We start from the raw sequence: 21774 nt of genomic DNA, 5'->3' as shown, positions 1-21774 counted from the left end.
GACGTGAGCGACAGGAACTGACCAAGTCCTGCAGGGCTAGAGCGGCCTAGGGATACCCTGAGCACTCTCCGCGTTACCGGTTTTTAATAAAAGTGCTGAAGAGCAGTTGGCCTCTGTTATGGGGGCGCGGGGAGCCACAGAAGGGTGTGAGCCCGTGGGAAAGTGGGGTCTCCCAGGCCGGCGAGAGGGAACCAAATGCTGTGGGAGGGCTCCGTGAGAACCGCTTTCTGCCAGGGTCCTGGGGTCCCCATCGTCTCCAAGTCTCCAGGAAGTCAAGACCCAGTGTCGCCGCACCACCCCCGACCCTCTTCTCTTGGCACTGGGCTCGCGAATACATGCCTAATATCAAGGAGGTGCCCCAAAAGGGTTCGTTCCGCTTCACCCCCCACCCCCACCCGTTCCCGCCCCAAGAGGTCCCAGATTTGGAGAAGGGCGGGATGGATGGTGATGCTATGTCTCTGAAGCAGAAACTCAGAGAGTGAGCAGAGAAAGGAGCTGCGGGTCGGGACGCATTAGCTCTTTATTGAGCCCCTCCCCCGCGGCGGGGCGCCGGGTTGGGTGGTACGGTGGTCTCTGCTCAGGTCGTTTACCATCCGAGCGCCAGGACCCAGGTGCGCAGGATCCGCAACAGGAGCGAGTCAGTGCTGGCCTGTGCCTGGGAAAGCAAGCTCAGTGGGCGGGCGCTCCCAAGAAACAAGGCAATTCCGAAGCCCAGCTCACTTGTTTCTCTAGGCAGGAGGGTTTCTCATCCACTTCCCCACCTAACCCGCTCTCCCACCAGCCCAGAGAGACGGATAGTGTTAAAGAAAGTTGTACTTCGGCCGGCGCGCTAGGGGGCGCGCCCCTCCTGGTTGAGGTTGGGAGTAGGGGCTCCAAGCGATCCCTGATGCCCCTGAGAGTACAATGGCCCGACGGTGGAAGGGGGTCCCCGCCAGGCCCCGCCGATGTCCACACTCACTTTCCCGCCCATCGGTCCGCTCTTCCTCTGGTCCTGCGTTGCCCTCTTCCCCTTCTACCGCGACCTCCTCATCCTCTTCCTCCCCAGAAGTGCCTAGGCCAGGAGAAGGCTGGGTGAGCTGGGGTCCCTTATTCTCTGGCCGTCTTACCCCTATCCCTCCCCGACCCAGAGGGTCTGGACGCCCAGTCCTAGTGGCCGGCCGCTCCCTCCGATCCTGGCTTCCTCACCTGGCTGGAAGTCGATGGTCCTCAGCATTTCTGCCACATGCTCCACGCTCACGGTGAATTGATCCATTCTTTCATAGCCCGGCTCTGGCCGGCCAGCCAGCTCCACCTTCGACATCGTCCCGACCCTGCAGCAGCCCAGAGGCTCAGCTGGAGACTCCCAGCACCACTGCCCCCGCTTCCCACCCTTGCCAGTGGAGTCCCCGCCCACCCCTTCCTCTCCCTTCCCGCTCCACCTACTCACTTATTGATCAACTCCTTGGCCTGCTGCAGGGAAGAAAGGAGGGTGAGATTAAGCACTGTGCCAACCTCCGGCAATATCCCATTTCTGATGCCCACCACTATCCTGCGGGTTAGGGGGGGATGCATGTCCCAATTTGTTAAGGAAAAAAATGGATAGAGAGGGTGACTTGCCCAAAGCCATGGGGCAAGTAGGAGCCAGAGGTAAGACTTGAACCTGGCTTCCCATCAGCCCTGGGATTTCTTTGGAAGGAATGATGCTAAAGCTGAAACTCCAGTACTTTGGCCACCCTCATGCGAAGAGTTGACTCATTGGAAAAGATTCTGATGCTGGGAGGGATTGGGGGCAAGAGGAGAAAGGGACGACAGAGGATGAGATGGCTGGATGGCATCGCTGACTCGATGGACGTGAGTCTGAGTGAACTCCGGGAGTTGGTGATGGCCAGGGAGGCCTGGCGTGCTGCGATTCATGGGGTCGCAAAGAGTCGGACACGACTGAGTGACTGATCTGATCTGATCCCAGTGCAAAGGCCCCCACTCCAGCCACTAGGTGGCCTGCCACTGCCCGCCCCCCTCCCCCCAGGGCCCACCTGCAGGTAGAGCGCCATCTGCGGCTCCTCCATGGACTGGATGGCAGACTCCACCAGCTTAGAGGAGGCCTCCAGGTGGTCTCCGTACTGGCGGATGAGGCCCCTGACTCGCTGCAGCTTCTCCTCCTGCTCCCGGGCCAGCGCCTGCAGCAGCTCACCCTTCCGCTCCTCCAGTACTGCACACAGGCCCTCAAACCTCTGGTTCAGCAACTGCTTCTGCCTCCGGCTGTTTTCCTGAAAAACCGGGAGTAAGGATGAGACCTCATAGCTGGGAGAGTACCAGGCTACTTGTAGCCTTGTCCCACTCCCCACTTAATGGACGTCACGAGGAACCAAGAAGAGATGTGACCTGTCAATTACAACCACAAATTAGTGGCAGAGACCAGACTCCACCCAAGGGCTGCTGGTTCCCAGATCTTTTCAGTAATAATACTGATATATACTTTGTTGAGGTTTAATTGAAATATAACATATTAGCTTCAGGTGTACAAAATAATGATCCAATATTTGTGTATATTGTGAACTGATCACCACAATATGTCTAGTTAACATCCAGCACCATACATAGTGGACAAAAATGTTTCCCTGTGATGGGAACTTTTAAGATCTACTCTCTCAGAAAACAACACTATATATTTAAAGTTTCATGAGCGCTGCTGCCGAATTCTCTGACTCTGGTTTTTATTTGTATTATCTCACTTAATTCTCAAAAAGATCCATGGAGGTAACCATCATATCATTCTCATCATCACTCTTTTACGTAGTTAAAAACAAGCAAACCCAAACACTGAGAACTTAAGTCACTGGACCAAAGTCACAGAGGAGGACAGAGCTGGGATTCATACCTAGCAGCCTGGGTAAGCACATTCTACTATTTGTGATTTACCTCCAGTAGCCCAGCAACTTTCCCTCCCTCCCTTTCCAGGCTCACCTCGATGGTCTGGCACACCTCCTCCATCTGTGTGATCACTGCTTGCACACGGTCATTGCCGGCCACCAGCATCGCGATGCCATCGCTGAGCTCACTCTGCCACACACAGAGGCTAGCACTCAGGGCTGGAGGACCTGGTCTGGAGCTAAGCTCCTCCCTCCCTGGCCAGGGCTACCCAGGAGAGGACTGTCCCCTCCACTACCACCATCAGGGCATCCTCAGGGCAACTCTGACAGAGATCTAGAGAGTTTGGAACCATTCAAGAAGTTTGGAAGCACATTCTATAAATTCTGGAAGGAAGTGGAGAGAGGAAGTCCTCCACCACCAAGTGAGGAAGAGACATTCACCAAATATCCACCAAATGCCAGGCACTGGGCTGCATGCTTTATCTTCCATCAATTTTGAAAAGGTCTTCAGGATTATCCATTAAGATAATATTGCCTCTTCTCCATTCTCTTTATTCTCTCATTCTGGGACTCTGATATCTAATCAGAGTATCTAATATATCTAGAGTATCAGATATATCTAATCATATATCTAATATGTTAGACCTTCTCATTCCCAACCTCCTGATCTCCCAGTGCTATATTCTAAGCTATTTTTTCAGTCCTCTCTTTCCTTTTTAAAAATTTTTTATGTGAAAAAAAAATTTTTTTTTTCTGGCCATGCTGTGTGGCTTGTGGCATCTTAGTTCCCCAACTCAGGCCCTCGAGAGCAAAAGCACAGAGTGCTAACCACTGGACAGCCAGGGAATCCCTAGTCCTCTCTTACTGAGAGAAAGTTGTCATTTAATTCATCCCTTGAATGTTTTGTTTTCTACAATTATATTTTCATTTCTAAAAGCTCTGTTCGGTTCTTCGTCAAATCTGCACTTTTGATAGTCTATTATTGCTTATTTTTAAATTCCATTTTTAAAGCATTTTATACAAAGCTGACTTTACATTCTTTAATAATTCTAGTATCTTAATTTTTTGAGGGTCTAAATCTGAAAATATTGTTTCTGCTGCCTTCACTCATGAGTACGTTTCTTTGTGTATCTTCAATCGTGAGCCCATCTTATGTTGATCTTAATCTAAGAAAAACCCAAGGCCTAAATTGAGGGTTTTTCCATCAGGCAGAATTTGCATTTGCTTTTGTCAAAAGCCAGGTGGCACAACTGATTACTTTAGGGATTCCTGGGATTCCAGTGTATCCTGTGATCCTTGGGGGTCTTTGTTGTAGGTCCCCCAAGTTTCAGGAGTTTGTAGGCATAGTCTCATCTGTCTAGTTCAGTAATAATTTGCCCTGTGGGAAATCCTGCCTTTCCCATGCTTATCATTCAGGGTTCTGTTCACATCTCACTCCCCCTCCTTCTCTCCCTACCCACACTTGGAGCTTTCCTTTACTTTCTACCTGTCTATCAATTTAATTTTTATTTTATTTTTTCAATTATTTTTAAAAAATTAACTGATTAATTTCTTTTTTTGGCCATACTGCATGGCATGTGGAATCTTGGTTCCCCAACCAGGGATTGAACCAGTGCCCCCTGCATTGGAAGCTTAAACACCAGACCTCCAGAGGAGTCCCTTTATTTTTAATGTTTTATGTAGAATCTACTTATATGACAGTGAGATGGCCTTGAGAGTTCACCATACTGCATCCATTTCTCGTATGATCCTTATAACTCTCAAGTGTAAGCATTTTCATCCCCATTTTACAAGAGAGGAAGAATGTCAGGGTCAGAGAGCTCAAGTGACTTACCCAAGGTCACACACTGAGCTGGGACTTCAGCCCTGATCTGCCTGCCTTTGAAGTCAAGTGGAGTAAGAGGCTGCAGTTTGAGATCCCATCCTGTGTCCCCACCCCCACCCCCCCATGCTTGCTCCCTCTGCTGCTTGATACCTTCTGGCGTTTGTAAATGGTGGGCAGTGGGGCCACCTCACAGTCCTTGTGGGCACCAAAGACCTTGCAGAGAGAGCAGGTGGGCACTTCACAGCTCAGACAGTAGATATTGATCTTCTCATCTTCATGCTCCTCACACATGAGGTGCTGCTCAGCCTTGGAATGCAGTGGCCTGTGGGGAGGCGGGCAGTGTGGGAGCAGGCAGGGGGGGCAAGCGTGTGAGGCCCCCTGAGCACTTTTTCTTCAGCCTCCACCAGCCCCTGCCACCCTCTGTGCCCCGACACCTGCTGCTGTGGCTGGGCAGGTGGGTGACTTCCTCTTCACTTGAGGGACAGAGCTATGTACAGGGTACAGGAGGCCTAGATCCAAGAGTAGTTTCTACTCCAGGCGGCAGGAAGTCCCACAGGGAGGGAGGTCATGGAGGGTTGACGAGGACCTTGCTGATGGATGGCCAGCACCCCCAGGTGAAGAGGGGGAAGCGCTGGCCAGGAATCAGAGGCCACCTGAGCTGGCGACCTGCCGAGCTGGCGGCAAGTCCCTCCTCCTCTCAGGTCCACTCCTCTCGTCACTAAACTGAAGGGGCAGGTTGACTGTTTCAGCTTCTCCCTGCTGGCCCTGATGGGCTCCCTGGCTATGTCCCAGGCCCTGCACTTTAGAGAAATGAGACCCTAACAGCTCACCGGGAGGACTCCTGCTTGTAAATGTCGATAATGTTCTCCACCAGCAGGTTCCGCTGCAGGCCGTAGACGCCATGTCGGTCCAGGACCACCTCGTGCCTGCAAGATGGGCAGCGGAAACGGCCCCCCGAAGACACGGTGGTGGAGCTCCGGGACTGCCACAGAGGGTTCGAGGCCTGTGGGTGCAGAGAGCATGACAGGAGGGCCCAGTGAGTTATGGGGGAACTGGAGGGGGTGGGAAGGAAAGTCACAGGGGCTGGGGAGTAGGACAGTGATGGAGGGGGAGGCAGCAGCTCTTTTTTTTTGGCCATGGTGTGCTGCATGGCATGTGGGGTCTTAGTTCCCCAAGCAGGGATTGAACCTGTGTCCCATGCACTGGGAGCACATAGTCTTAACCACTGGACCGCCAAGGAAGTTCCCACCCACTCTTTTCTACGGCTGGGCGCTCCTCTGAGAGCAGCCCCAGGTGGGTGGCCATGGAAATCTCTCCCACATTTGTCTCGTTACTCAGCCCACCCCTTTGAGTGTCGCTGCATCCAGAGCCTAGCTTGATCAGGCCTTGTCAGGACAAGACCTCCTCAAAGGGGCCCAGCTTGGGGCTGTGGGGAGACATTGACCTCAGCAGGAAGACCGAGAAGGGAAATGGTCTCTGAGTGGTGCAGCCAATAGCCTCCAGCCTAGGGCTCTTGTGGGCCATGTGTGGGGGAGATTCTTTGCAACCCCGGGCAGGGGCACAGAGACAAATGCTGAACAAGAGAGCAGACACATAGAGCCAGATAATCCAGGGAAATCTCTCCAGGCACAGGGAAGCAGGGCTCCTGGGTTCTCATGCTGCTCCTGTAGTGCCCTACTGTGCATGTCTGGGCAAGCATTCAGCCTCTGCACAATTAAGGACTAGACTGGATTATTCACTCTACCACAAATATTGAGTGTGCCAGGTAATTGCTAGGCTCTGGGGAAAAGATGACTATCCCTGCCCTCAGGAAGAGCAAACTCACAACTCCATCCAGTGGGCTGGGTGTTACGACAGGAGGAAGCTTGGAAGGAGGACTCACCAGATGGGATCAACAGTTCCTCCCATTTATACCCCTGAGAGGACCTGCTCCATCCCGTCCTAAAAAGGAGAGCCCTGCCATGGCTGAGGCCACAGAGGGTTGGCTCAGAATTGAGGAAGTGATCGATCACCTGACCCAATAGGACCAATCAGTTTTTCTCTCTAGGAAATCGGAATGGAGACACAGAGGCTGAGGTGACTAGACCAGGTGCAGCTTTTGAACTGAAAAAAGAGCTGTGGAGTTGAGCTAAGAGCCGACATTGTGGCCATCCCGAAATCTGTACAAGTGGGCAGTGTGAGGGGTCAGACACTGTGAATAGAGAAGCCTGGTCTTCAGGGAAGAGAAAGAATCGATCTGGGGGGAGAAGTAGAGATGAAAGACTGGTGGAGACTGCTTGTTGTTCCTCAATATTCACTTCTTCTTCTTCAGTAATAGAGACCCTAGATTTTTAGTAAGACACACAGAATAAAGACCATGCAACAAAGCCTCCCTTCCAGCTGGGTGTGACGAGGTGACTGTGTTCTGGCCAATGGGATATAGATAGAAATGTTTTGTGCAATTTCTAGGAAGTATCTTCAACGTGAAAGGCATGCCCTACTTCTCCTCTTTTCTCCTTCCTGCTGACTGGAATGAAGATGAAATGGCATATGCTGAAGCAGCCGTCTAGAGCCATGCAGTAGCCACATGCTGAGAATGGCAAGATAAAAGGAGTCTCTGATGAGGCAGAACTGGACTGCCCACTTTCACTGGAGAGAAAAAAAGTTTTACCTACTTGAAGTCACTGTTATTTTTGGTTTTCTGTCTTTTACAGCTGAACCTAATCCTAATTGACTGGAAGAACACTCCTAGAGAGTGATGGAGAGGGTAGTCATCTGTGACTTTGTGTGTTTACATGTATTTCCCACAGTTGGGCTCTATAAACTTCTCCAAATCCTTATCACATTTTGGCGGGATTTTTTTTTTTAATCTATTTATTTTGGGATTTGCTGGGTCTCTGTTGCTGTGCAGGTTTTTCTCTAGTTGTGGCAAGAGGGGCTACTCGCTAGTTGTAATGCACAGGCTTCTCATTGCAGAAGCCTCTCTTGTTGCAGAGCACAGGCTCTAGAGTGCTTGGGCTTCAGTAGGTGTGGCTCCCGGGATCTAGAGCACAGGCTCAGTAGCTGTGCGCATGGGCTTAGTTGCTCAGAAGCACGTGAGATCTTCCTGGACCAGGGATTGAACCCGAGTCTCCTGCATTGGCCAGCAGATTCTTTACCACTGAGCCTTGAGGGAAACCCTTGGCGGGATCTCTTGAAAATTATAAGAAGTTAACACTTTAGCCCATCATAAAGCTAAAAAAGGTTAGCTTGAGATTATCCCAAGGCTGTGTTTGGGTAAATAAACATAAATCCTTCTTAGTAACTGGAATTGTATGAATATTGTTAAGTTTAGCTTAAAGACTGTGTTAAAGTGTGAGATCGCTGGGCTTTTGTTTGCTTGATACAATTATCTTTCAGTATTTAGAATCCAAGTGAGCAAGGTGGTGTTAGGAAAACTCTAAACCTGCAAACTCCTGGAATCTTACTTCTCTTTGATTTGCTGGTGGCAAGCATTTAAATATGCTTGGTGTCTGAGTGGGAGGAAAGGGGGCGTATTATTTTGTATATAATTAAATTATTTTATTTTACTTTTGGCTGTGCTTGGTCTTCACTGCTGCACTTGGGTTTTCTCTAGTTGCGGAGGGCAGAGCACTCTTGGTTGTGGTGTGGTCTTCTCATTTCAGTGGCTTCTCTTGCAGAGCACAGGCTGTATGTGCATGGCTTCAGTAGTTGCAGCTCGAAGGCTCTAGGGCACAGGCTCAATAGTTGTGGAGCATGGGCCTAGTTGCCCTGTGGCATGTGGAATTTTCCCAGATCAGGAATCCAACTCGTGTCCCTTGCATTGGCAGGTGGATTCTTAACCACTGGACTACCAGGGAATTCCAGGGGGCATATTCTAAAGTCTTGGCCCAGAGCAAAGACAGACTCCTAAAGCTTCTGCTAACCTCTGCCCCTCACAATGCACCCTTCCTCCATACTCATTATTTAACAGTCAGCACATGTTTTGAGGACCTATTACATGTCAAGCACTGTGCTAGGGGTTTTCCACACATTCTTGAATTTAACCCTCAAGAATTCCTTGTAAAGATGGTGGAAAAGGGACTTCCCTGGTGGTCCAGTGGCTAAGACTCTGAGCTCCCAATGCAGGGGCCAGGTTCCATCCCTGGTCAGGGAACTAGATCCCACATGCCCCAGCAAAGATTGAATGATCCTGTGTGCTGCAGCTAAGACTCAGAGCAGCCAAATAAATAAATAAATATTTTTTTAAAAAGATGGTGGAGGAGATGAACATTTACCCTCTAACCTGGACTACAAGAAATATTGTAAGAAATATACAAGTCTAACACCTATTGAACACTTAGTTTATGCCAGGCTTTGCTCTAAATCCTTTTATTTGTATTCAATTCATTTCATATCATTAGCTCCATTTCAAAGACGGGAAATTGTAGCCCAGAAAAGTTTAATAAATCTCCACATGGTCATCAGCCAGTTGGTGGCAAAATCAATATCTGAACTCAGGCACTCTGACCTCAGGGTCAGAGTAATCATTATACTCAGAATAATCATTATACTACATTGTCAGATACAATAAAATTTAGGTCCGTTGAAGAATGATGCCCAAAGCTAACATTTTTCTCTCTGAGCCTTAGGTGAAGTGTTTTAGTGAAAGAGTCATGAAGGACCAAGCATCATCCTTTCATATAGGAACCTTTCACATAGGAAAGAGAGGACAGCCTAAAAGTCAACTGTGCAACTGTGGATTGAAGTTATTTCAACAGAAATAAACAGAAGATGACTCATCATACCAAAACCCCGTGTGCCACAGAGTACTAGCTGGCAACCAGAGTGACCTTCTTGTCTGTGGAGAGATAGTTCAAATCTCACAGGAGAACTCCTCCCATGGCTACACATGCCCCCATGGTAGATAATTCATCATAATTCATCAGACTCGTGTGAAAAATATTCTGAGGCAACATAACCAAACTGAGACACTCAACTGCCTACTAATCCAGGTCATACCCCTCTAGTCATCCAAGAAGCCAAAGAGGTAAACAGAGATTACAAACCAATGGCAACAGTCAGAGAGCCAGTCTGCTTTTGGAAGGAAGCCAAGGTCAACAGGGCTGAGTGACGAATTTACCCTCAGTACCAGATAAAGCTACCCCTATTTAAAGAAGACTGATAAACAGAGGAGATGCAACAGGAGATGCAAGCCAAGATAATCCAAAAAGGAAATGGAAAAGAAAGCATGATGAACAAGGGACAAAGATACCTTCTGGAAGAACTGCTTCAACAAACAGTTCAATTTCAATTAAAGAAATGAAAACAACTCTCAAATCCGTACATGACTAGTGGAAAAATCATAGCTTTGGCTAAACAGAACTTTGTCAGCAAAGTGATGTCTCTGCTGTTAATATGCTGTCTAGGTTTGTCATAGCTTTTCTTCCAAGAAGCAAGCGTTTTTTAATTTCATGGCTGCAGTTACCATCTGCAGTGATTTTGGAGCCTAAGAAAATAAAATCTGTCACTGTTTCCATTTCCCACCCATCTATTTGCCGTGAAGTTATGAGACCGGATGCCATGATCTTTGTTTTTCAAATGTTGAGTTTTAAGCCAGGTTTTTCACTCTCCTCTTTTACCCTCATCAAGAGGCTGTTTAGTTCCTCTTCACTTTCTGCCATTAGTGTGGTATCATCTGCATATGTGAGATTGTTGCTATTTTCCCCAGCAATCTTGATTCCAGCTTGTGCTTCATCCAGTCCAGCATTTCACATGATATAGTCTGCATATAAGTTAAATAAGTAGGGTGACAATATACAGCCTTGATGTACTCCTTTCCCAATTTTGAACCAGTCCATTGTTCCATGTCCAGTTCTAACTGTTGCTTCTTGACCTGCATACAGATTTCTCAGGAGGCAGGTAAGGTGGTCTTATATTCCCATCTCTTTAAGAATTTTCCATAGTTTGTTGTGATCCACACAGTCAAGGGCTTTAGTGTAGACAATGAAGCAGAAGTAGATGTTTTTTTGTAATTCCCTTGCTTGTACTGTGTCCAATGGATGTTGGCAATTTGATCTCTGGTTCCTCTGCCTTTACTAAATCCAGCTTGTACATCTGGAAGTTCTCAGTTCATGTACTGTTGAAGCCTAGCTTGAAGGATTTTGAGCACTACCTTGCTAGTAATAGAACTGTGCGCTTCTTGGAACGTTCTTTGGCATCACCTTTCTTTGGGACTGGAATTAAAACTGACCTTTTTTAGTCCTGTGGCCACTGCTAACTTTCCAAACTTGCTGGCATATTGAGTACAGCACTTTCACAGCATCATATTTTAGGATTTTCGATTGCTTAGCTGGAACTCTGTCACTTCTACTAGTTTTGTTCATAGTAATGCTTCCTAAGACCCACCTGACTTCACACTCCAGGATGTCTGGCTCTAGGTGAGTGACCAAACCATTGTGGTTATCCGGGGCATTAAGACCTTTTTTGTATAGTTCTTCTGTGTATTCTTGCCGTCTCTTCGTAATCTCTTCTGCTTCTTCTAGGTCCTTGCTGTTTCTGTCTTTTATTGTGCCCATCTTTGCATGAAATGTTCCCTTGGTATCTCCAATTTTCTTGAAGAGATCTCTAGTCTTTCCCATTCTACTGTTTCCCTCTATTTCTTTGCATTGTTCACTTAAGAAGAAAGCATAGTCTCCCTGATTAAAGAAGAACCAGTTACAAAAGGACAAATACTGTATGACCCTTCTTATATGAGGTACCTAGAACGGTCAAACTCACAGAGATAGAAGGGTGGTTGTCAGGGGTTGGGTTGGGAGAAGGGAAATGAGGAGTTATTATTTAATAGGTACGGAGTTTTCATTTGGGGGATGATGAGAGTTCTGGGATGGATAGTGGTGATGGCTGAACAACAACGTGAATATTCTTAATGCCACTGAACTGCACATTTAAGAATGGTTAAGACAGTAAATATTTTACTTTACCACAGTGCTACAAAAGAGAAGAAAAAGTAATCAAGACTTGTTGGGTTATCTTGGTCAAGGGTCCTACTTCAGATTCCCCACAGTGAGGACTCACCCCAGAGATTGACCTGAGGTGGGCTGGCGAGGCATGGTGCCTCATCACCACTTCCACACCTGCCAGAGAAATTTCCTTGGTGGCTCATCCCACTGGCTAATCCTGGCTAAACTATTCTCCCAGGACCAGGGGCTCTGAGAAGCAATTAATGCTTAAGCGGTCAACCTCAGTCTCCTGTTTGAAGAGCACCTTTCTTGGAAGCTGGAGAGCACGCAGGGCAGGCAAGGGGGAGGGTTACTCCTCTCTGGCCACAGGCTGGTGCTGCTCCCTGGAGTAGATGCCACAGCTGAGCCCAGATTTGCCACTCATCCCTGGGTCCCAGAGTCCTCCCCTCTTCCACAGCTCAACTCCTCCTGCCATATTCTACCTCCCGTTGACTTTCCACCTAACCTCGAGGGCACCTCTTCCTTTTTGTAATGGCTTCAGCAATGTTTCCCCTACCCAACTCCACATCCAACTTCCTTTGCTAGAGTAGACCCTGAAGCGTATATGTGTGTGTGTATATATATATATAGACACATACGTGTGTATATGTGTCCTTGGGTACTAGAGCTAAACTTGACTACTAATAAACAGTAAAGTTTTTCTTTTGGACTTTTGGAGGCTTCTGGCTCATGGCATGACATGTTGCTAGCTTATGTAGCTCAGACTCCCTCACTGTGCTACCCAAGTGTGCATTGTTTCCCAAAATGTGGTGTACATACTGAGGACAGGTATGAAGATTTCAGGAGGCACAGGGATGGACATATGAATTCCTTAGGTGTTTGTTATTTAGTCGCTAAGTCGTGTCTGACTCTTTTGTGACCCCATGGACTGTAGCCCAACAGACTCCTCTGTCCATGGGATTTTTCAGGCAAGAATTCTGGAATGGGTTGGCATTTCCTTCTCCAGAGGATCTTCCCAACCCAGGGATTGAACCTGCAATGGCAGGCAGATTCTTTACCACTGAGACACCAGGGAAGCCCTCTTACGTGTTTACCTTAATCTATATTAGAAAAAAATAACCAGCCTATAAAACTGGTGCTTTTTTGTGGATTTTGTCATTTAGAATTATAAATATTTCATCTTTGAAGGTGAGTTCTTTTTTACAGAGTTATTTATTTGACTGTACCAGATCTTGTTTGGGGCATGCAGGTTCTTGGTACCTGCAAGATATAGTTCCCTGACCAAGGAATCCCTGCATTGGGAGCTCTGGGTCTGAATCACCACAGAAGTCCCCAAAGTGAGTTCTTTTAAGTAGAAATACTTAAGCATAGTACAAATGGCGTATACAGTTTTGGCAAAAATCAGGAAGATGACAGAGAATGAAGTTTGAGACATTTGCTCTAACCCTTTCCTAACTCCCTCCCCTAATCAAAACTTGTATGTCTTCTGTCCTAAACAGTTTGCAAATGCGAAGCGGCTACCTTGAGAAAGTCATCTGTACTAGACATGCAGATAAAATTGTTCCCCACTCTTGGTAGCATCTCTGTATTTTAATTGAGAGCATTTAATGCAAGATGATATAGGGAAAGTAGCAGTGATCTGAAGATGTGGTTTGGGATTTGCCATTTATGACCTTGGGAAAACAATTTCTCTTATGGCTCACATTTCCTCAGATCTAAAAAGAGGATTTGTACTTAGCAGTAGCTCCATTCAAAGGCTGATGTTCTCTGAGCAATGAGCCTTAATGGATATGTATATGGTAAGAACACTGACCAGTGTGGGGGAAGGGAGTTGTTAGTTTTTATAGCAACCTTCTCCTCTCACATCTTGCAGGTCACCATGTCCCTGTTTTGAATCCACTATCTCTCATTTGTGCCTCCTTCTAGCTGTCCCTCGAATGCTCTCTTCCTGTTTGATATTAAAAGTTCTTGAAATCCCATCTTCTCTGAAATAGCCCTAGTGTGTTTAGATGGATTTATACATTCTATAATTTTATATTATTTATGAGGCTTAAAATTTACATAATACAGGAGCTCCCTGGTGGTCCAGTGGCTAAGACTCCAAGATCCTAATGCAGGGGACCTGGGTTCCATCCCTGGTCAGGGTACTAGATCCCACATGCTGCAACTAAGCCCCAGCGCAGCCACAAAAAAAAATTCACAACACACCTGTATTATTTTTTTAACCAGAATAAACAGTAAAATTGTTTTTTCAGATAGTTAACATGCTGGTTATTTAATGCTGATGCTTAGTTGCTTCGGTTGTGTCTGACTCCACAGACTGCAGCCTGCCAGGCTCCTCTGTCCATGGGGATTCTCCAGGCAAGAATACTGGAGTGGGTTGTCATGCCCTCCTCCAGGGGATCTTCCCGACCCAGGGATCGAACCCAGGTCTCCCGAACTGCCTGAAGATTCTTTACCACCTGAGCCACCAGGGAAGCCCAGTTATTTAATAGTAAAGACTAAATGAGTTACAATGGTATTACAATGCAACTATCTTTAACATGTTCTTAACATGGGGAGAGACTCATGAAAAAAGCAGGATCTAAGTCTATATAGACAGTAGGATCCAGATTTTGAAATGGGTGATGGGAGTTATAGGATTTTAAAATTTCTTATTTGTATTCATCTACATTTCCCAAATTTCTTTGTATAAACCATGAATTACTTTATAAAATGCATAAAATAAAAACTAAATATTTTTTGCAATAATTTCCACTGAGTGATAGAATTGTGGGTGATTCCTTCCTTCTTTTTTAAAAAAATATAATTTTGAAATTTTGTACAAGGACCTCGTGTTTGGGGAAATAAATGTTTACTTTTTAAAAATACAATGCACAATCCTGCCGTGAATGAACAGGGGGTATTAGAGTGCCAGAAGCATTAACAGGAGAAAAGATACTTAGCAGACCTATGTTAGTTTACTCCCTAGGTCATACACTGCTGCTGCTGCTAAGTCTGACCCCATAGACGACAGCCCACCAGGCTCCCCCGTCCCTGGGATTCTTCAGGCAAGAACACTGGAGTGGGTTGCCATTTCCTGCCCTATCTCCCGGGCGGGGAATTCAGGCTCCATCACTCCATTACCTCCCTAAGGGGTTCTTATGTTCAGCCTCATCCCTGGGGGCCATTTCCCCATTAACTACCCTTCAGCCCAAGGAAGGGTAAGGGGAGAAGGGTTGTCAGTTATGTTAAGGGGGTTGTTCTTGTTGTTTTAAACAAACTGGAGAAGCATAAATAAATAAAAGGGTTTATCTAAAAAAAAAAAGAACTGTGTGTCTATCTGGCCGGATGGAGGCGTGGGAGATCTTACTTCCCTGACCAAGGGCGCCCCCTGCAGAGGAAGCGCAGAGTCTTCACCACTGGACCACCTTAGTTTAAGGAAAACCCTTAGTTTAAGGAAAGTGTTTAAGAAAATACCACTTGAAGACAGGGTAGACAGGAAGCAGGAGATGGTTATCAGAAAGAGTTTTAGGAAACCAAAGATACTAGAGGAGTTCAAATTACAGATAGAGGAGTCATGGGACAGAGGGAAGTTGAAAGGTAGATTTTACCATGAAGGGCTTTAAAAAAAAAAAATTGTAAAACCTTAGAGGGTTTTTAATCCAAGGGTAAAGAGCTGAACTCAATTTTGTAGGCCAAGTTTCTAAACTGCAAGAGAAAATCAGAGTGAATATTAATCAGAAGTGATTTGGATAAACGGGAGAGAAGACTGGCCATTGCTTCTGATGTAAAGGCCCAGGCTTCCCTGGTGGTCCAGTGGTGAAGACTCTGCGCTTCCACTGCAGGGGGCGCCCTTGGTCAGGGAAGTAAGGTCTCCCACGCCTCCATCCGGCTAGACACACAGATCAGAAGCAAGTCACAAGCAAGTCACCGTCTTGCCCTCAGACAGAAACAGAAAACCCTGCAAAGACCAGGGATGCCAGAGGTGGAATCTGGCCAATTGCGTGGATGTGAGTGGGCTGCCAGCGAGAGGAGGGAGAAAAAAAAATTCAGACCTTTCGAGGCTGGTGCTTGGGAAGACATTGGTGCCTGTGATGCTGCAGAACTTAAACCTGGGGGACACTGCTCCCCAGATGAGTAGAATTCAAGGGTTCTGTGAACCTTGATGGGAAAAATGACATCTTTATTTTCACTAACATCTAGAAATTGAGCACTTTCCTTTATTATGAAGGTAGGAAGTGGGGTGTGGAATTGGGTGGGGGAAACATTGCCAAAGCCATGAGCTGTCTCTCTTTTAAGCTATATTTCTTTGGTAATGGTCTGCAGCCTCCAATGGAAACATTCCATCTACAAAGATGCTCTGTGAATGCAGTTCCTCTATTGAATCTACACTTCTCTCAGAATCTTTTCCCTCTTTCCTGGCTACCCAGAGTGATGCTGATTTGGGATACTTGCCCAGGACGTAAGGAGGGTTGTTGGCAGCTATCTCCCCTAAACTGTTGGCCTGGCCAATGATGAATAGTGGACCGTGCAGGTCCTCTGAGACAGAACCTCAGAATATACTAGAGAAACTGTGGGAAAACAGGGGCAGAAGACCACACATTTGAAGCAAGTTGAAGACCTTTAGAAGAATCCAGGAGGCAGCAAAAGCTGAGTTGTGGGTGGGGGAGGGGTTTTGAGGGGAGAGCTTGCTCTGCCCAACAGAACCTAGCAGTGAGCATGACACAGGGATTTGTGAAAAGAGGCTGGCTCAGAGGAGGACTGGTAAGCAGGAGAGTGAGCCATGGGACTTCCCTACTCGGTCCAGCAGTTAAGACGCCATGCTGCCAATACAGGGGGCGTGGGTTTGATCCCTGGTTGGGGAACTTAGATCCCACATGCCAGTGGTGCAGCCAGGACAAACAAGAAACAAAACAAAAAGAAGAGTGAGCCAAGATAGGACACTAGTAACTAGTAACTGAATGCAAAGTCCTGAAAGAATGGAAATATATGATGATGTTTCTTCCGTTTGTGAAATCAGATTGTTAGAATTACAAGGATGTTAAACAGCAATTTAAAGCCCCTCTTTATCCATGTGTGTGTAAACAGGCTTGAAGAAGTGAAACAACCTGCTTTACAGTCATGGCCAATTAAGGAAGAAACCGGTAGGACTAGAGCCCAGGAGTGCTGAGTCTCGGTCTATGATTGTGTTTCCCAGTAAATCCAGTTTCTTTCCTCAAATAAGATCCTAAGCCGGCTACAAGATTAACATACTTCATAAAATTTCAATCAACCAATTTCCCATAAAAGAGACCTGCCCAAGTCTGGGCCGGGGAGGGACATCTCAGTGCCCTCAGTGACAGGTGGAAGTGGCTGAAGAGGAAGGCTGTGTAGGGTTTTCACCAGCTGGCCTGTACTTGACGGCAGCAGCCCTAACAATTAGACTGTAAAGAACTGGAATTTGGGGGACTTCCCTGGTGGTCCAGTGGTTAAGAATCCACCTTGCGATGCAGGGGTCAAGGGTTTGATCCCTGGTCAGGGAACTAAGATCCCACACGCCATGGAGCAATTAAGCCCTGCAAACCACAACCACTGAGCCTGCGCACCACTAATGGGGAGTCTGTGCACCACAATGAAAGATCTCACATGCTTCAACTAAGATCCAAAGCAACCTAAATACTAAAAAAAAAAGAAAGAAAGAAAAAAGGAACTTGAATTTGGGATGAAATAAAAGAGGTCATTTCTTTCCCAGTTTGCCCTTTATGACAGGAGGAGGCCCCTTTCTTGCTATTCCCATCTCTGTAACTCTCTCCCTACATGGACACCCTCCAGAAAAGCTGTTTCTGAACAACCTTCTCATAAGGCCTTCTAGTTGTCTGTTAAATTACAACAGGTTGCAGCTCATAAACAAGTGCCCACAGTGAAGTGGGGGCAGGTATAAAAATAAACCACAGGCTGTTTTAAAGCAGTTTAGGAAGGAATAGAGTTTACAAATTCAGAAACACATGGGAAGATGTTTATGTCAAATTCCCACACCGACAGCTTTCCCCTAGCCAAAATGCTTGGTTGCTGAGTGGGTGCAAGTGTGGGGAAAGAGAAAGAGAGAAATTAAAGGGGGTTAATGTGGTGTTTTGGTGTTTTATTCTGTTTAAATTCAGAGAGAGAGGGAGAGAGAAAGAGAACTGTATCACAGCTCTAAAGAAAATGAGTTAAATTGTGATGGCAACTATGTAAAAATATGTATAGAGACAAGCATAATATGCAAACATGAAAACAATCGCATTGGAGAAGGTGAGATTATGGATGATTTCCTCCCAAACCTTTAATACTCGTCAACATTTTCAATGAAAAAAAATTTTTTTTTTGGTCCCACCATGGGATCTTAATTCCCCAGCCAGGGATTGAACCCAGGCCCTCAACAGTGAAAGAGTGGAGTCCTAACCACTGGACTGGCAAGTAATTACCTCAAAAATTTTGTTTCCTCTTTTGTTAACCTGATGCTCAGTTCAGTTGCTCAGTTGCATCCGACTCTTTGTGACCCCATTGACTGCAGCATGCCAGGCCTCCCTATACAGCACCAACTCCCAGAGTTTATTCAAACTCATGTCCATTGAGTCAGTGATGCCATCCAACCATCTCATCCTCTGTCATCCCCTTCTCCTCTCACCTTCAATCTTTCCCAGCAGCGGGGTCTCTTCAAATGAGTCAGTTCTTATAACCTGATGTTTTAAGATCACAATCCCTCCAAATACTAAATTTTTTTTTAGTATTTTAAAAATTATTTGGTTGTGATGGGTCTTAGTTGTGGCATGTGGGATCTTGTTCCCTGACCAGGGATCAAATGCAGGCCCCTTGCATTGGGAGTGCCGAGTCTTAGCCACTGGACCATCAGGGAAGTTCCTCCTTCCAAATTCCTTTTTGTTGTCCATCACAGTAGTTTTTTTAGGACAGCAAAACACTGAGCATCATCTAAATGTTTCAGAGCATGGGTGAAATAGACTGTGGCTCAGTCATGACAAGGGACCACTATATAGCTATTAAAAAGGAAGGTGCGTGTTGGAATGTGTGGCTATGGAACGACAGCCAAGAGAGTAAACCAAGGCAGGTATAGGATAAATTTAAATGCGTGCATACACATACACACACACATACAAACGTGTACCTAACTATGGAAAATTCCTGCAAGGGTACCCAAGAAAGTTGGTAATGGCTACTTCCATCTGGAGAAGGGAATTAGAGAGGGCCCAAGGTGAAGATTCACTTTTCATAATATAAATTCTTATAGTGTTGGAAAAAAATATGTGTGTGGGTGTGTAATATACTGGTATCACTTTTCTAAGTCCTATTAACTTTCTAGGCAATGTTCTAAGTGTGTTCTTCCTAAGTAGTTTCAAGATATAGAAGTCCTATTTTCGTCCCCATACTTAGAAAACAGACAATCTGATTATGCCTAGAGTTGTCAAAATGTGGAGGCAATGTGTGAAAAAACTAAATATGCTCATCTTTCAGAGGGAGGTCTGCTGAGATGTATATACATAAGTGCAGCCAAAGAACTGGGTCAGCCTCCCACCAGGCCATCCCAAATAAAGCAGCAAGGAAATGAACTGCTTCACTCCTCTCCTTGGAGGGCCAGGGGTGCCCTGTACTTCAAAAGACACACATTAGTCCAGATCCACAGAACCATCCCGAAGCCCCGGGAACCATGTTATCTCCCAAATATTCTGCACAGGGTTCGACCCAAACAATTCCCAAGTCTCTCTGGGCTCAGATCAGTATTCCAGACCTTCAGGGAACCAAAACAGTGTGTCTGGATACAGAAAACTGACTTGAACATCTTCTGGTTGTGGTTTAGTTAATAAGTCGTGTCTGACTCTTGCAACCCTATGGACTGTAGCCCACCAGGCTCCCCTGTCCATGGGATTTTCCAGGCAAGAATACTGGAGTGGGTTGCCATTTCCGTCTCCAGGGGATCTTCCAGACCCAGGGAAGAACATCTTCTAGCCTCCATATATAGGACTCCTCCCTGCATCCCTCTGCCCAGTGATACTGTGTGCCATGCACTTTAATATTCTGACCACTTTTTTTTTTTTTTAGAGAACATGTTACCTTCACTTTCAAAAGTTTTCTTTGCTTTCACATATTTCAGGCTCTAATGAAAGAATGTTTAACTACAAATTCATGAGAAGGGATGGCAAAACCTTTCTGTCATTCCCCTCTGGGCATCTCAGCCTGAAGGATGTTCAGAGTTAATCAGACCAAGGGAAAACCCAAGATGGTGGGTTGCACATGACTGAATGCCTGGGATGATCAGACCCTAGAGAGGGAAAACCACTGGCTCTGAGGTTGTCTGGAGCCAAATAATGACAGGTTTGAACACTGACAGGAATGGGAGATGGCAAAAGGCCTCGATGGGAAGATGGCAGGAGAGACCATGGGGCTCAGCGAAGACAGCAGACAACAAACAGTGGGCTGTGGGCGCAGCTGTAGAATGACCTGAATTAGCCAGCCCACTATTTTCCCCCAAACATACTGCCCCTAAAGAACTTAAAAGGGAAGCATTCTCTTGGTTAAGTTAAATATCACTGTGTTCAACACGTTTCCCCATAATTTCTGACAGAGATGAAGACTGCATGTTCATGATGTTCCTTATCGCTGCCATGCCTACTAAGTCAGCCAGCTCTGGTCTATTCTGAGCTTTTACTTCATTGGTAAGGACACGTGTGTGTGTGTGTGTGTGTGTGTGTGTGCACGCGCCTTTATCCCTCACTCTCCCTGATCTTTGTTACATTTTAGAGATTACTAGAACCTACACAAGGGCATGGGGCAAGAAAGCAAGCCCACTTATATAAAACATTCTGATACGTGCTGCTTTTAGTTCTGAAACCAGGAGCTAAAATGAGATCTGTGAATTTGATTAGCTATGCTTTGCTCTGTGACCACACACAAGCCAAAATTGGTTCCATTTGGAGGAAGTAAAATGTATTCTCTGCCTTCTCCCTGCTTAAGTGACCTCGATCCCTTTTAACCAGCAGGTCTCTTGACTCACCAATCTGGGGAAGGACACAAGTGTCACCTCTAGTGGGGGTGAATTCCCAGTGTTCTGTCCACTAACTTTGCCTGCCCCCGTCCCAAGATGGATGCGCTCAGTCTTTTGCTTTAAATACAAATAATGTCACTGTCATCATGGACCTTTCTCACAGTCCACTTTTTAATGTTTCATTATCTCATTGCTATTTTCTCCAGATTTTCCATATTGTTCTTGAAATCTCAACTCCAAGCTGGAATGCAGAGTCACAGCACAGACTGTCACACAGCCTGGTTAGAGGATCACTTCCCTGTCCAGTTTCCATGTGGGTCTCCTTTTCTCTGTAGAGACCAGCATCCCAGGGCTGTCCATGCACAGGCTGTATGCTCATCAGCCTGCAGAGCGGCTGCTGACTCATGCTTACTTTGGGATCTGCTAGGACCCCTGGCTCTCCTTCTGCCCTTCAGCCAGGACAGCCACCACCAGCCTCCTTGGGGCGCCTTCCTCCCATCACCTTCTGGGCGCTTGGCACTGACCTGACAAGCCTCTCACCAGCCCGCCCTGCCCCAGCCCTGCCCCGGCCCACCTGGAAGACATCGTTGGCGCACTTGCGGCACAGGTTGTGCTGGCAGGGTAGGATCACCACCGGTTTGGAGAACATCTCCAGGCAGATGGGGCAAATGAGCTGCTTCTCCAGGTTGTCCATGCTGTGTGCATCCCCTAGCAGCGGCTTGAAACCCACCGTGAAGTTCATCCCCTCAGCGACTGTGCCTACCCTGGCCTCGGCCCTGGTCTCGGCCTTCTCTCACTGCCTCTGGATCCTTCCTCGTGTACTTTCGGCAGTCTTCCGACTCTTTGTGTTCCCTTCTGTTGCTCACTCCTGAAACAGCTCTACGTCTCCTGTCCCTTCCTCAAAACAATTTGCCTTGTCCTTAGATAGCTGTTTTCAGACACTTCTCTGCCTCGCCTTAGTTTCTGCTCTGTACCCTGGCCAGGCACACGTAGCTTTTTCTCGTCCTCTCTCCCTGAATGGCTCTGTCCCTGGAAACTTCTCCTTCTGTTTCCCAAACCCCTCTTGTCCACTCTGTGGGCAGCACTGTTTGTCTCTCACTCCCCAGAGAGGAGATTAGTTTTTAACGTGGGGGTGGGGAACAAGGGGCATGTGTGTGTGACATTCCAACTCCCGATTTAGCT

The 21774-nt window shown here is 46.7% G+C and overlaps 1 protein-coding gene across 3 annotated transcripts; it reads right to left on the bottom strand.

Moving 5' to 3' along the window:
* Positions 1-502: 502 nt before the first annotated feature.
* On the bottom strand, positions 503-21673 carry TRIM54 (tripartite motif containing 54). 3 transcript variants are annotated; one of them, XM_070379280.1, is made up of 9 exons: positions 21167-21673; positions 5505-5677; positions 4825-4996; positions 2944-3039; positions 2013-2246; positions 1427-1446; positions 1186-1310; positions 959-1051; positions 503-655 (listed from the first exon to the last, which is right to left on the bottom strand). In XM_070379280.1, the coding sequence occupies exons 1-9, from the start codon at positions 21332-21334 to the stop codon at positions 639-641; spliced, it is 1098 nt and encodes a 365-aa protein (XP_070235381.1). In that variant the 5' UTR covers positions 21335-21673; the 3' UTR covers positions 503-638. The 3 variants fall into 3 exon arrangements, with proteins under 3 accessions (XP_070235381.1, XP_070235380.1, XP_070235382.1); XM_070379279.1 differs by having other exon boundaries at positions 1427-1449; positions 21167-21671; XM_070379281.1 differs by lacking the exon at positions 2944-3039 and having other exon boundaries at positions 1427-1449.
* Between the last annotated feature and the right edge of the window lie 101 nt (positions 21674-21774).

This window comes from Bos mutus, chromosome 11, assembly GCF_027580195.1.
Source record: "Bos mutus isolate GX-2022 chromosome 11, NWIPB_WYAK_1.1, whole genome shotgun sequence".
NCBI lineage: Eukaryota > Metazoa > Chordata > Mammalia > Artiodactyla > Bovidae > Bos > Bos mutus.
This window is presented reverse-complemented; position numbering and strand designations above follow the sequence as displayed.

Coding starts and splice junctions, on each gene's coding strand:
- TRIM54 (XM_070379279.1), bottom strand. CDS start 21,334: ATGAACTTCACGGTGGGTTTCAAGCCGCTGCTAGGGGATGCACACAGC. Junction 1,311..1,426: donor GCCAAGGAGTTGATCAATAA/GTGAGTAGGTGG, acceptor GGGCTGCTGCAG/GGTCGGGACGATGTCGAAGG. Junction 1,052..1,185: donor GACCATCGACTTCCAGCCAG/GTGAGGAAGCCA, acceptor CTCCTGGCCTAG/GCACTTCTGGGGAGGAAGAG.